At 38.8% G+C, this 12,558-nt stretch overlaps 2 protein-coding genes across 3 annotated transcripts; one reads left to right on the top strand and one right to left on the bottom strand.

The window, feature by feature from the left end:
* On the bottom strand, positions 1-3,433 carry LOC144462584 (uncharacterized). The gene is made up of 6 exons (XM_078166737.1): positions 3,222-3,433; positions 2,896-2,997; positions 2,621-2,806; positions 659-801; positions 402-502; positions 1-319 (listed from the first exon to the last, which is right to left on the bottom strand). The coding sequence occupies exons 1-6, from the start codon at positions 3,403-3,405 to the stop codon at positions 169-171; spliced, it is 867 nt and encodes a 288-aa protein (XP_078022863.1). The 5' UTR covers positions 3,406-3,433; the 3' UTR covers positions 1-168.
* Positions 3,434-4,611: 1,178 nt separating this feature from the next.
* Positions 4,612-8,615, top strand: LOC117254616 (uncharacterized). Of its 2 annotated transcripts, none has more exons than XM_033622976.2 (6): positions 4,612-4,849; positions 5,046-5,159; positions 5,272-5,454; positions 6,678-6,820; positions 7,775-7,875; positions 8,320-8,615. In XM_033622976.2, the coding sequence occupies exons 1-6, from the start codon at positions 4,660-4,662 to the stop codon at positions 8,462-8,464; spliced, it is 876 nt and encodes a 291-aa protein (XP_033478867.2). In that variant the 5' UTR covers positions 4,612-4,659; the 3' UTR covers positions 8,465-8,615. The 2 variants fall into 2 exon arrangements, with proteins under 2 accessions (XP_033478867.2, XP_078022862.1); XM_078166736.1 differs by having other exon boundaries at positions 4,612-4,855.
* Positions 8,616-12,558: the final 3,943 nt, after the last annotated feature.

The following is a 12,558-nucleotide window of genomic DNA, read 5'->3' as shown; positions in this document are numbered from 1 at the left end:
CACACACACACACACAATATATAAACATCTTGAGATATGATCATCATGTTGACATAACTGAATTAAGAGTGAACCATAATGTTAGTGCAGTCTTAATTTTAGCTGAAACAGGAAAATGCAAACTATTTTCATGTATTATATAGTTGCCTCCTGGGATTTTACATTGAGTTACACAGGCCATGTCTTCTCACAGATCCATGATTTTTGCTGGTAACAGGAGTCATCATTCCAGCTGTTTTCCAAATTAAAGTTCATTATTTCTGCACAGTCTTCATCTCTGCCGAAAAGATGTCCATTTGGTTCACCAGAGGCCCAGTAGCTAAAACACAAAAAAAGAACTTAAGTGAAAGTGGCTGGCCCCAGCACATCATGGCAATACAAAAGTAAAGTATTGCGTAAACCTTTTAGTCAGCAGAGTCCCATCCACCCATCTCCATTTCCCCTCTGTCTCTGTGTCAGTCAGTCCAATCCACAGGACCTTTTGGAAACGCCTTACGAATTCCTTATTCACAGAAAAAAGTGTCAACATACTTCACATGTAATAGTTTCATTCTGTCTGCGTTGTCCACTTCTGCAACATTGCATTCCTTCATGTTTTTGCTCTTTCTTTGCACACACACACACACACACACACACACACACACATAAAGACACATACCTGTTCTTCTTTGCTGTTAATAATCACCAGGTCTGCACCTCTTTGCTGACAGTCACTTCTGCTTTGTTGCCAGGGTGCCATCGTAGAAGAAATGTAATATAAACTACCTCTGAAATATGTCCATCCTTGTTTGGAACAGCAAGCTGTTTTAAATTGGGGAGGGAAAAATTGTATGAACTTAATTAATTGCCAAACTGATTCCCATTAGGACTGCATAGAGTAGAGATAATATGGAGAGCACCAGACAGGGTGTAAGCACTGATTTTGAAAGCTGACACTTGATTAAATGGGCTTTGGTAGTGGCTATCAACACTGTAGATATGAGTTAGTACAGTGACTAGTATGTGTGTTATTACAGAATCGACAATATTCCTCCGGCCACTAAATATTACAAAATCCATGAGCCTCGACTGCTAAATGCTTCAGTACCCTTTAGCCACAGCCTTCACTGCCATGGAGAAAAAGCCATTCAGAGTGGTGAATCAGGACAAAGTCAGATGGCTTCATTGTTGAATCTGTGAACCAAATGTGACGCCAGAATGGCTGAATCAAAAACTATATCAGAATCCAGTAAAAGTAACTAAATAAACTGCAAATCGTACTCAACTCAACTCAAATTTATTTATGAACCACATTTAAAAACAACTCTAAAAAAGGCCACTAAAAAAGGCATACATAGAGGTGACATAATTGTCAGGTACACAGCTCACACATTTAGAGACACAATATACACAGGCATGCAAACACTAATGAACAGGAGTAGGTTTTGAGCCTGGATTTAAATGATTCAATGGTGGGGGCAGATCTTTTTGGGAGGGGGATGTTGTTCCATAGTTTGGGGGCAGACACAGCAAAGGCACAATCACCCCTGAGCTTAAGTCTGGAGCGTGGGACAGCCAGGAGCCCCTGGTCAGCTGACCCGAGGAACCTGGATGTAGAATAGGGGGTTAGAAGGTCTGAGATGTAGGATGGGGCTAGACCATACAGATTCTGGTACACAAACAGGAGAACCTTAAAGTTTATTCTGGGCTTTACAGGCAGCCAGTGGAGTAAGGCCAAAACAGGTGTGATGTGGTCTCTCCTCCGGGTTCCTGTGAGGAGCCTAGCAGCGGCATTCTGAACCAGCTGGAGGCGGGACAGAGAGGACTGACTGATACCAGTGAGAGTTACAGTAGTCTAAACGGGAGGAGATGAGAGCCTGGGTGACTATCTGCAGGTCTTTGAGGGAGAGAAATGGCTTGATTTCGGAAATGGTGCTGGTCAGAAATCCCTCTAATGGAGTCAGGGGGGCCAAAGAGGACAACTTCTGATTTGCCCTCATTCAGCTGCAGGAAATTCTGTGCCATCCAGTTCTTTATGTCCTTGAGGCAGTGTATGAGACTGGCAACATTGGACAGCATAGGAGTGGAAGGAGATGTTATATTCTTTAATAATTTGGCAGAGAAGAAGCATGTACAATGAAAAGAAAATAGGACCTAAGATGAAGCCTTGAGGGACCCCAAAGGAAAGAGTGGCTGAGGAAGAGGGGTGATTTCCCATGCTGACAGAGAAACTTTTATTTTGAGGTAGGAAGTGAAACAGTGTAATGCAGTGCCACTGATGCCAACACCAAACTGGAGGCATTCAATTAAGATGTTGTAATCCACAGTATCGAACAGCATCGTGGTCATGGATTGTGTGCCGTAATGTTAGTTTTCCCAACACTGTAATTTCGGCACACACCAGGGAGTTTTTAGTTCTGTGACTTGATGTTTCTTTCTGTCTGAGTTAGAAAGAAGAGATCTTAGCAGACCTCTGCAGCCCGCTCCTTATCTCTGCCTTAGGCCAGCAGCTCAATGCTACTAGTATAACACACGTGGATCTCTGACTGAACCATTGATTCAGTTGTTTCATCATGAAGAAGAGTGATTAAGTGAGGACTAAGTGATTAAGTTAGGCATAATTAAATATATAAATAATTACCTTGAAGCATTTTATGAAGATCATTTATCTTTTCGGTCATGTCTTCAACTCCTTTATGGAGCCGGTCTCGTTCGTCAGCCAGGATGTTGTAACTGGTCTGTAACTGGTCTCTCTCCATAGTCAGGTTGTTGTTATTGTTGTGAACCAGGACCAACTCCATTTTCCACTCAGAGTTGCTTTTGGTGACTGTTGTACACATAAACAACAAACAAATTAAGAAAATCTGTTAATCAGCATCACCTGCTCAGTGTTTATCAGCATGCTGAAATACTCACACAGGCAAACCAGAGTTATGAGTCCAGTCAGAAGGAGAAGACACAGCAGACTCAGACACACTGCAGCAGCTCTGCAGGGGCTCTTCTTCACATCTGCAGCACCTGAGGGGGGAAGTCACAACGCCTGTTTGTCATGTGTTTGTTCATTAATGTGAAACCAAATTAAATTAACTCATTCACATATTATTGTTCATGTTTTAGCCAGACAAAATGCACCAAACACTATCTGAATGACTTTTTGATTCACATATTCACATTAACATGTAGTCAACATCCTGTTACAGTATGCGTATACACATAACAACCTGTTTGCATGTGTTCATTACCTGAGGGTGCAGGTCCAGTTCTGTTTGGCTCCAGACTGTGGATCATCACATTTTGATAAATACTTTCTGTACTGTTTTCCAAACTCTTCCTTTTGTGAGGATAACCTGATGGTCCCTCTTCATTGATATAGACATCCATCAGTTGATCCTTGATGTTCAGCTGTATTGACTGCAGTTTGGTCATCAAAGTCCTGATGTCTTGAGCATGTGCCTCTGAAATGACAAATGATGTTCTGAGCTGTTCTCATACGAAGCAACAAACATAGTAACACAGATGGCAATATCTTCATGTGAAACAGGAAACTGAGGGCTGCTGGGGTAAATTATTTTAGGTGACCACCTTTACCTGTTTGGCCTTGCAGCTGCATGATGATGCTTTCCATTTGGTTTCAAGCTATGTTGCAAAATCCCTGAAAACTTAAAGGGACAGTTCACCCAAAAAACAAATATATTTCATTCTCTCACCTACACAGCTACTTCAACCTAGACTGAGCTTGCAAATGTTACAGCTCAGCTGAGGAGGACGCCAGTGACGCTTCTTTCTGTGTGGTGATGCGGATGGAAGGTGTAGTTCAGGTTGAAAGAAAATTGTTCCTGTATGAAACTGCTCACAAGGTCTGTGGATTATCTTGTGTAACTGGGTCATGATTTCTGTAAAGAGACGTTGCTGTTGACTTTTTCAAATGTATTCTTTCAGTGCTTTGAGCACCACATGCAGAGTGCCATCTGGTTCAATTATATTTGAGAGAAGGCAGACATCTCTATGGCTGATATATCCAACACTCTGTAACTCACACTAAAACAATCTAGACTGATAAATGGCACTACAGTTAAAAAGAAAAATATATATTTTTAAAATTTGGGGTGAACTGTCCCTTTAATTCATCACTGCCTGAAATGAATGAATATTTACACAAGAAGACAAGATGGATACTGACTTTTAAAAAAATCCACTACCCTGGGCAAAAGAACAGAGAAGTCCCACACACTGCCATTTTATCTGCAATAAACTTTATCGTAGATCTCCGGTAAAGTTTATTGTGAGGTAAAGAACAGTGTGCAGGACTTCTCTCTTCTTTTGCCTATAGATATTTCCTCCTATGAATCTGTCTACAAGAAACTGAAGGTGTGCTTCAGCCTTTACAGTTAAAAAATCCACTACCACAATTTTAAGAAGTTGGACATAGAGTTAATAATAGGGTTTATTTAAAAAATAATTAACAATAATGATGGAGTGTAATAATGGCTTAGAGCTTTGCATCTCCTCCTCTTCCACGTTTACTTCCTCTATTTCCTTCCCTTTAATAAAACCCTTGTGGCCCACCCAAGAGATATGTACAGTAAGTGACCTTTACAGTGATATAAATGCAAAAATTCTGTGGGACTGGTCTAATCAGAAAGGATTACATCTGAGTTGACTTAGATGAAGTGAGAAAATATGGCTGAGGATATCTATGCCAAGCCAGACCTCACCAAAAAAGTTAGATTTCAGACAGGTGAGAAGGACGACAGACAAACAGACGTCTGTGATAACGTTGATACTGTGAGGATTTATGACAACTGCTGGGCAGAGGAGAGGACGCCGCCGGACAAATCACAGGACAACACTACTGAGAATCAACCGCAAAGTATCTGTCTGTGTTTGTCTGCCTGTCTAGAATTTACTGTAAGATTAAATAGATGAGTTTTTAATCAAAAGTTAAGCTATGAGGCCCTGGCCTTTTTCTAAATGTGTGTAAAAATAACTGTTAACTTTTAATGAAGCAGAATTTTACAACATAGTTAATGATTAAATTCATTCATTCATTTTATTTGTGTCCACAGCCACTTCAGTCAATGTGAGTCCAGAAAAGAGAAGTATTCCCGGAGCCGCTGCAGTGTTTCTGGGGCCACTGTGTCTTCTCCTCCTGGTGGCAGTCATTGCCCTGGTGGTCATATGTAAGTTTTCCAAATTCATCTATTCCAACCAGTGGTTGTGGTGCAAGACCTGTATGTTAAGTGATGTAATGGATCTTTAAGCCTTTCACATGTTGGACCCTTTCTGTGGCAGTTATTCTGGAGAGGAATCGTCTGTGGAGGGACAATGCCAGCCTGGCCAGCGAGAGAGACAAACTGCAGATGAGTTACAGCGAAGTGAAAATCCTCAATCACAATCTGACCCAAAAGACAAGACAGTTAGAGAACGAGAACAACAACCTCACCAAAACTGTAGATGAATTACAAAAACAGATTGGTGAGTAAAAATATGAATAATTATTTTGAATCAAAGGCATAGTTTGATGTTTTGGAAATGCACTTTTTTGCCAAGAATTAGAGAAGAGGATCGATACCAATCTCACGTAGCCTATAGACGATAAATATAGGGGAAGATTTTGGAGGGGACACAGGGGACATGTCCCCCTCAATATTTAGAACACGTGTACAAACCTGTGCCCCTGGATAAATATATAGCAGCCAGTTAGCACAAAAAATGGAAACAGGGAAACAGCTCGCCTGACTCAGTCCAAAGATTAATAATAGTCTGCCTGACAGTAAAGCTAAAGCTCACTAATTAAAAAGTTCTACAGCATTTGTTTGATTTATGGAAAAAATTAAAAACTAAAATTGGCATGTTATCTAACACACTGTTTCTTGACTGGGAGCAGTTTAGACTCCAGTACGTTACTGGTCCTTGCCAAGAAATAAATATGCTGTAACTCCCCTAAAATGGATCTTATCATTTTTACACTTTGAGTTTTGTATGACGAAAACAAATAAGCACTGGTTCCCAACTAGTCCAGCCACGGGGTCTAGAATTCTCCTTCGTCATTATCAAGGATCACACAGTTTAATATATTCAGCATCATACTTGTGTTTGGCCATGGTGTCGAGCTAGTTTGCCATCTCTGTCAACAAGCTGTCCGTTAGTCACTCACTCTACAGCAGGAAACGGCACTTCAAAAATAATAGCTTTGTGCCACAAATTCACTAAACGTTTAAGTGTTTTTTAGGGGGTTTTTTTCCCACAAACTTGACATGTTTGTGAATCACTTGCGGTCCATTCAGAATAGACCCATGCACCCACTTTTGCCCGCAACCCACCAGTTGAGTACCACTGACTTAGAGAGCTTTAGCAGTGTTGATAGGTGGATTTTGATACCTGTGCACAGAGCACGGCTAGCTATGTCCCCCTGTTTCCAGTCTTTGTGCTACGATAAGCTAACCAGCTGCTGACTGTAGCTTCAGATTTACAGTGTGGACACATGGAGTGTCATAACCTACTCATCTAACTCTCGGAATTAAAGTGACTTATCATATTTCCCAAAATAGCAAACTACTCCTTCAACAAGGTTTTCATACAGCACGTAAAAAGCCATAAGTGGGATTTCGGACTCATGGTCTGTATTGTGTTTTGTCTTTTGACATAGTGTCACCAGTGTTATGTCTGAAGGAATATCATTTTGTGTTGTTAAACAGAGACAACATATCCTGCCGATTGGATAACGTTTGGCAATAGCTGTTATTTAATGTCCAAAGAAAAGAAGAGCTGGACTGACAGCAGTAAAGCCTGTGAAACTCATGGTGCATGGCTGGTGATCATATCTAATGAAGAGGAACAGGTGGGTCAGATTTAAAAATCTAAAAAGTTGTTGATTGAGTTCTCTTATTTTATTATCCCCAGACTACATACTCTTGTTGTACATAGCAAAATACAAAACCTGCTCCCCTCCCCAAATTCTTAAGTTTAATATTAGGACTTCAATGTGTCAGTGTTTATGAAAATAACTTTTTGTCTTAGCCTATTACACAAGACAGTGCTTCTAAATCCATTTTGCTAGAATCTACCACAGCTGAAAAAAAAAACAACCAATCACAGCCGAGGAGTCTTTTACGTAGCTGTTGTGTCAATCACTGCAAGTGAACTGCGGTCGAGATGTCATCTAGGCAGCGCTGATCAAAAATGAATCAATATTCAGTTATTGTGATTTTGAATGAGCCAGAAAAAAACAGGCATTTGTCCTTTTAAAAAGGTGGAAGTGGGGAAAAAAGCAGTTAGTGCGGCAAAGCAGGTTCACTCTTCCTGAAATGTACTAAAAAGGGAAGAGGAAGTCTACAGCGACTTCTGCAAAGCTGCAGAAGTGACTACACATTATCACTGTAAGAGAGAAACAAACACAGATAAAAGGGAAATGATGTATTCAAACATGTGAAAGCTGTGATAGAGAAAGCTCATTCTGCTTATCATTCTTCCACCTGCATCATCACAGTATACAGGTGGCCTTTTTCACAGCATTTAAACGTGGCATACAGGGAAAAGCACAGGTGTCATTAATAACATTAACAATGGCTCTGTTCTATTCAAGTGTCCCAGTGAGTCATGACAGTGTGACAGTGAGCCAACATATACCAGGACCCTGAAACTGAAGCAACTAAATGGAATTCAGCCATCACAGATTTTATCATTCACACCTTAGATTTTCTGTGGCTTTCAAAAAGGGGAGGCTCTTTAAATAGGTGTTTATTTGGAATGAACAAATAATAATATATAACTGATTATCATCTTTGACATTTAGGAATTTATCAGCTTTTTTACCCGGAATAGCTGGATTGGTCTGACTGATAAGGAGCCTGAAGGAGAATGGAAGTGGGTAAATGGAACAACAGCTACCACCAAGTAAGTCATTATCCAATTCCTTATTTATTTACTGTCACTGTGCTACCTTCAAACTGTGTGTCAGAACAGAGAAACAAACCTGTGGCTGCTTAATCAACTGAGTGGACAATCAACACTTTACAGTAAAGCTCAGGGCCCCGAGCACTGTGGCTCTGGAGAAAAAAATCAGCTCAGGATTTGAATAAAAGGATGATGATGATGAGTGCTTTATATGTTGACAGTGAAGAACTGGTGTGCATGCAAGTGAAATTGTTTGGTATTGAGCATCCAAGACCCGACTCTCAAATGAAACACCTGCTTTCTGTGTTTGTTTATATTTAATGTTCTGTATTGGGGCCTCATGATATCATTCTTTGAAAGTACAGTTCACATATGTCAACATTAATTATTTCTAATATTTTATTGTTCTAAATTCATGACTGAGGAGTTTGTGATTTGCTGTAGGTACTGGAAAAGCGGACAACCAGATAATGATGGTGAAAATGAAGACTGTGCTCAGATTTCAAACATGTATCCGCATCTAAATAACTGGAATGACTTGCCATGCCATACAGAATTATACTTTACCTGTGAAAAAACACTTAAATAAAGTCACAGTATCATGGTACCCTCATGGACTGATTCTACATCTGTATTACTCCTACACATGTAAAATATCTGTAACATATTGTATATTCTCCTCCTCTGAGGGCAAAGGAGATCATCTCTGTGCTGTATTTCATATGTATGAATAAAGTTCTGAACTCATATACTAGAGAAAAGTTATAATAATTCATCATGTGTCTGTGATGTGAAAAACAAAAAAACAATCTCTAAATAAATACATTCATCTTGGATGACCCTATTAATTGTATGACTGATTGTTTTCGTACATATTATGATATTATTATGGCAAACAAGACTGACCAGATGGTACTTTAATGGAGTAACAGGACTGACAGCAGATAATGAGATACATAGAATGCCGATATACATCTTCTATAATTTGAAATTGCAATTCATGGTAAGATATTGTCAATAAAGAATATGGCTCAATTAAATGTTTAGTGATAAATGTGTGTACAGAATCTTGATTTGGGTCACAAGGCTGTAAAAATATAGATTTGTTAGTGGGTAATAAAACAGGTTATTTTCTTTTTACCTAACAGGGGCATTATGGTGTGTATAGACCTTTTTGGTAACACTTTAAGTTACAGTCTGCAAATTACAGTGTCAGTCTGGTTTAAATGCTAATGAAATACTTACAGAATACCTGCACTGACACATAAAGCCAGAGCTATAAAGCTTAGACTAATATATTGGTCCCTACCTTGATAATAACAATAATAAAAAGGTTATTTCCCACATTTATTATCAGTTGATTTTTTCCCACAGTTGAGCAGAAAAAAGATTTCTAAGATGCAAAAACAAAAATCTGAGGGAAGGGCTGAAGATAGAATTTAAGAAAAGCCAAACTAATTTTGATAAATTATGATATTGATTATTTACAAACCCATAACCCCCAAAAGTTCTGGAATGAAATCAATAGATTGGGTCCCAGAAAGTCTAGGGAAATACCTATGGAGGTTAAACTCGAGAATGGTGAATATAGTTCTGTTTTAGGAGTAGTATTATAAAAGTGGGAAAAAGACTTCACAGATTTATTTTGTGGTTGCAAAAGTTCTTTTGATGATACTTTTTTTAGTGAAGTAACTAGTATAAATGAGGTTATGGAAACGGAAATGAGAGTTGATGTAAGTAATTGTAACTCGTTTTTGAATGCAAATTTTTCTGTTGAGGTAAAAATGTTGTGGATAAATGCAAATGGAAAAAAGCCTCTGGAATTGATGAAATTTCGAATGAAATGTTGAAGTCGCCGAGATTGTTTTATGTGTTATATGAGTTATTTCAGTCCTGTTTTGACAGTGGCATTATCCTGACACAGTGGCACAAGACTGTTAATATACCTATTCTGAAATCTTCAAAAAATGATCCCAAACTGCCACTCAGCTACAGGGGAATAAGCCCTATTAGCTGTGTCTATAAATTGTACTCTTCACTTTTAAATAACAGACTTGTAGACCATCTTGAGAGGACAGGTTTGCTTGTGGATGAACAAAACGGATTTAGACAATCCAGAGCATGTACTGATCATATATATGCAGTAACTTCCATTATACGTGCAAGAATTAAGTTGAATAAGTCCACTTATGTTTGCTTTATTGATTTTAAAAAGGACTGGATTAATAGGGAACTTCTTCAGTAGAGGTTGTTAAATTCTGGTGTTAATGGAAAGTTTTATTATGCCATCAAGTCTCTCAAGCACCTGTTGCCTGTGTTCAGGTTAATGAATATACAACTGGATGGTTTCCTCAAAAATTTGGTGTGAAGCAGGGAGATGTTTTGTCTCCGACATTGTTCTCCATTTATGTAAATGATTTAGCTCTTCAAGTTAAAGCATGTAATTTGGGAGCTAAAGTTGAAACTCAGACTGTAGGAATATTATTATATGCGGATGACGTAGTTTTAATGGCGCAACACGAAAAAGATCTGCAGTTTATGCTGAACATTGTGGTGGAATGGTGCTGGAAATGGAGACTGGTGGTTAATGAAGACAAAACACAAATTGTACACTTTAGGCGAAAATCGCTGTCTAGAAGTCCAGTTGTTTTTAATCTTGGTTCAATAGTGCTGTCATATACTGATCAATATAAATATCTTGGTATGACACTGGATGAGCACATGACATTTAGAGATGTCGTTAGTGTGTTATCTCAGTCAGGAGGTAGAGCCCTGGGATCTGTGCTTAATAAAGTTAAATACTGTGGTTATCTGGGATTTCATACTTATACACAGCTCTACAGTTCATGTGTTTGTCCTGTGTCTGATTATGCTTCTGGTGTTTGGGGTTTCCGAGAATATTCAAGTTGCAATGCTGTGCACTATAGAGCTATTCAATCTTTTTTAGGAGTGCATAAATTAACTTCAGTTTTAGCTATTTGTGGAGATATGGGATGGGAACCTCCGCTTCGACTGTGGAATAGACTTGTAAGGATGTCCGATCAGAGACTCACTAAAAAGATTTTTATTTGGGACATTTTACATGGTCATCCCTGGGCTAACGAGATGAAATCCTTATTCAATTTGAATGATTTTTCATTTATCTTTCATAACAGGTTACTTTGTAATATTCTGAAGTTAAAGAATAATATGTTTCTCAAGATTAAGGAAAAGTGGTCTGTCGATATATGGTATAAACCAAAATTATGAACTTACTGTCTCATAAAAAACTGTTATGATGTTGAAATGTATGTGAAGTATAATTTAAACAAAAGACAAAGATCATTATGTGCACAGTTACGTTCAGGAACATTACCCTTGGCTTTAGAGACCGGCAGGTTTAATGCCATTCTAGAGGAGGGAAGACTTTGTCAAGTGTGTGAGCTTGGTGAAACTGAGAGTGAGGTCCATTTTCTGTTTTACTGTTTTGTTTATGAGGACTTGAGAGATGTACTTTTTATTAAAATGTCCTCTATTTATGCTGATTTCTTTTGGCGGGATGAGTATGAGAACCTTGAGTTGTGTTTTAGAAAGGGAACCTTTATTGTTGCAGATTTTATTTGCAAAGCGTGGGAGAGAAGGCAGAATATTCTGTTTAAAGTCTGAGCTGTAAAAGGGGCTGTAATTGTGTATGAAATTTTAAAAAAAAAAGAAAAAAATGTACACTGCAACTGTCATTAACTCAGCTGCAGTTTAAGGTTTGTGCTCTTTGGGTATTAGTCACATGATCACTTAAAGCCCATTGCTGTGTCCTCTGAACCTGCATTTTAAGCTGCACGTGTGGTTCAGTCTGTCCTGTAGAGGTCACTGTATCTGAGGTTTAATTTAACCTGCTGCAGACATGATTTAACTCGGGTTTAAGGTCGTAAAGTTCAGTACCAGGACAGATTCATGAAGCTCTGATCATTTCACTAATTTCTTTTAACATTTCATTTGAAATCAAAACTTTGATTATGTAGTTGTGTGCTTACAGTTAAATGTGTAACTTCTTGCTCGATTCATTTATGATGCCAGAAACAGGATTACTGATTATATGACACACACTATAACCAGATTAAAGAAGGCACTGCCACAAGTGCTTTGTCTGCAAGGAAGCGATGTGGTAAATTTGCAAAGTGTGTGCGGGTCACAGAAAATAGTTCAATATATTTATTGTCAGATCAATTCCCAACCCTGTGTTAGTGTAAGTAATATGTGAACCACTATACTATTTGAAGACTATTGATAACTAGTCCATACCCATTGGTAGCTTTGTCACCTTCTACCTATGCCAATTGTCACGAACAGGCTCAGAGGATGTGACAAGAAGGGAGTCCACACAAAAGATTTACTTAAAACAAGCCGAAATTATTAAACTAAAATTAACTTAATAATCAATGGAGTGTGTAGATCAGCAAAGTCAGTCATGAAAGCCATGCATGGGTGAGTGTCAGGTGTTCTGTGGAGGTGTTGAAGGTGCAAACCAAAACCAGAGATGCTCAGTGGATGTCAGCTGAAAGTTAGGGAGAGACCAAGTGAACAGATTAGGCAGCTTTTATAGCTTGGAAGCCCAGGTGAGCCTACTCATGGTAACGACCCTCCCATGTCAGCCAGCTTTCTGATGAGACTGGCTGAAACATTCTCAAAGACACTGGGAGGGGCGTC

The sequence above is a fragment of the Epinephelus lanceolatus genome, chromosome 3 (genome assembly GCF_041903045.1).
Source record: "Epinephelus lanceolatus isolate andai-2023 chromosome 3, ASM4190304v1, whole genome shotgun sequence".
In the NCBI taxonomy this organism is placed as follows: Eukaryota; Metazoa; Chordata; class Actinopteri; order Perciformes; family Serranidae; genus Epinephelus; species Epinephelus lanceolatus.
Note: the sequence above shows the minus strand (reverse complement) of the source record. Positions and strands in the feature narration are given on the sequence as shown.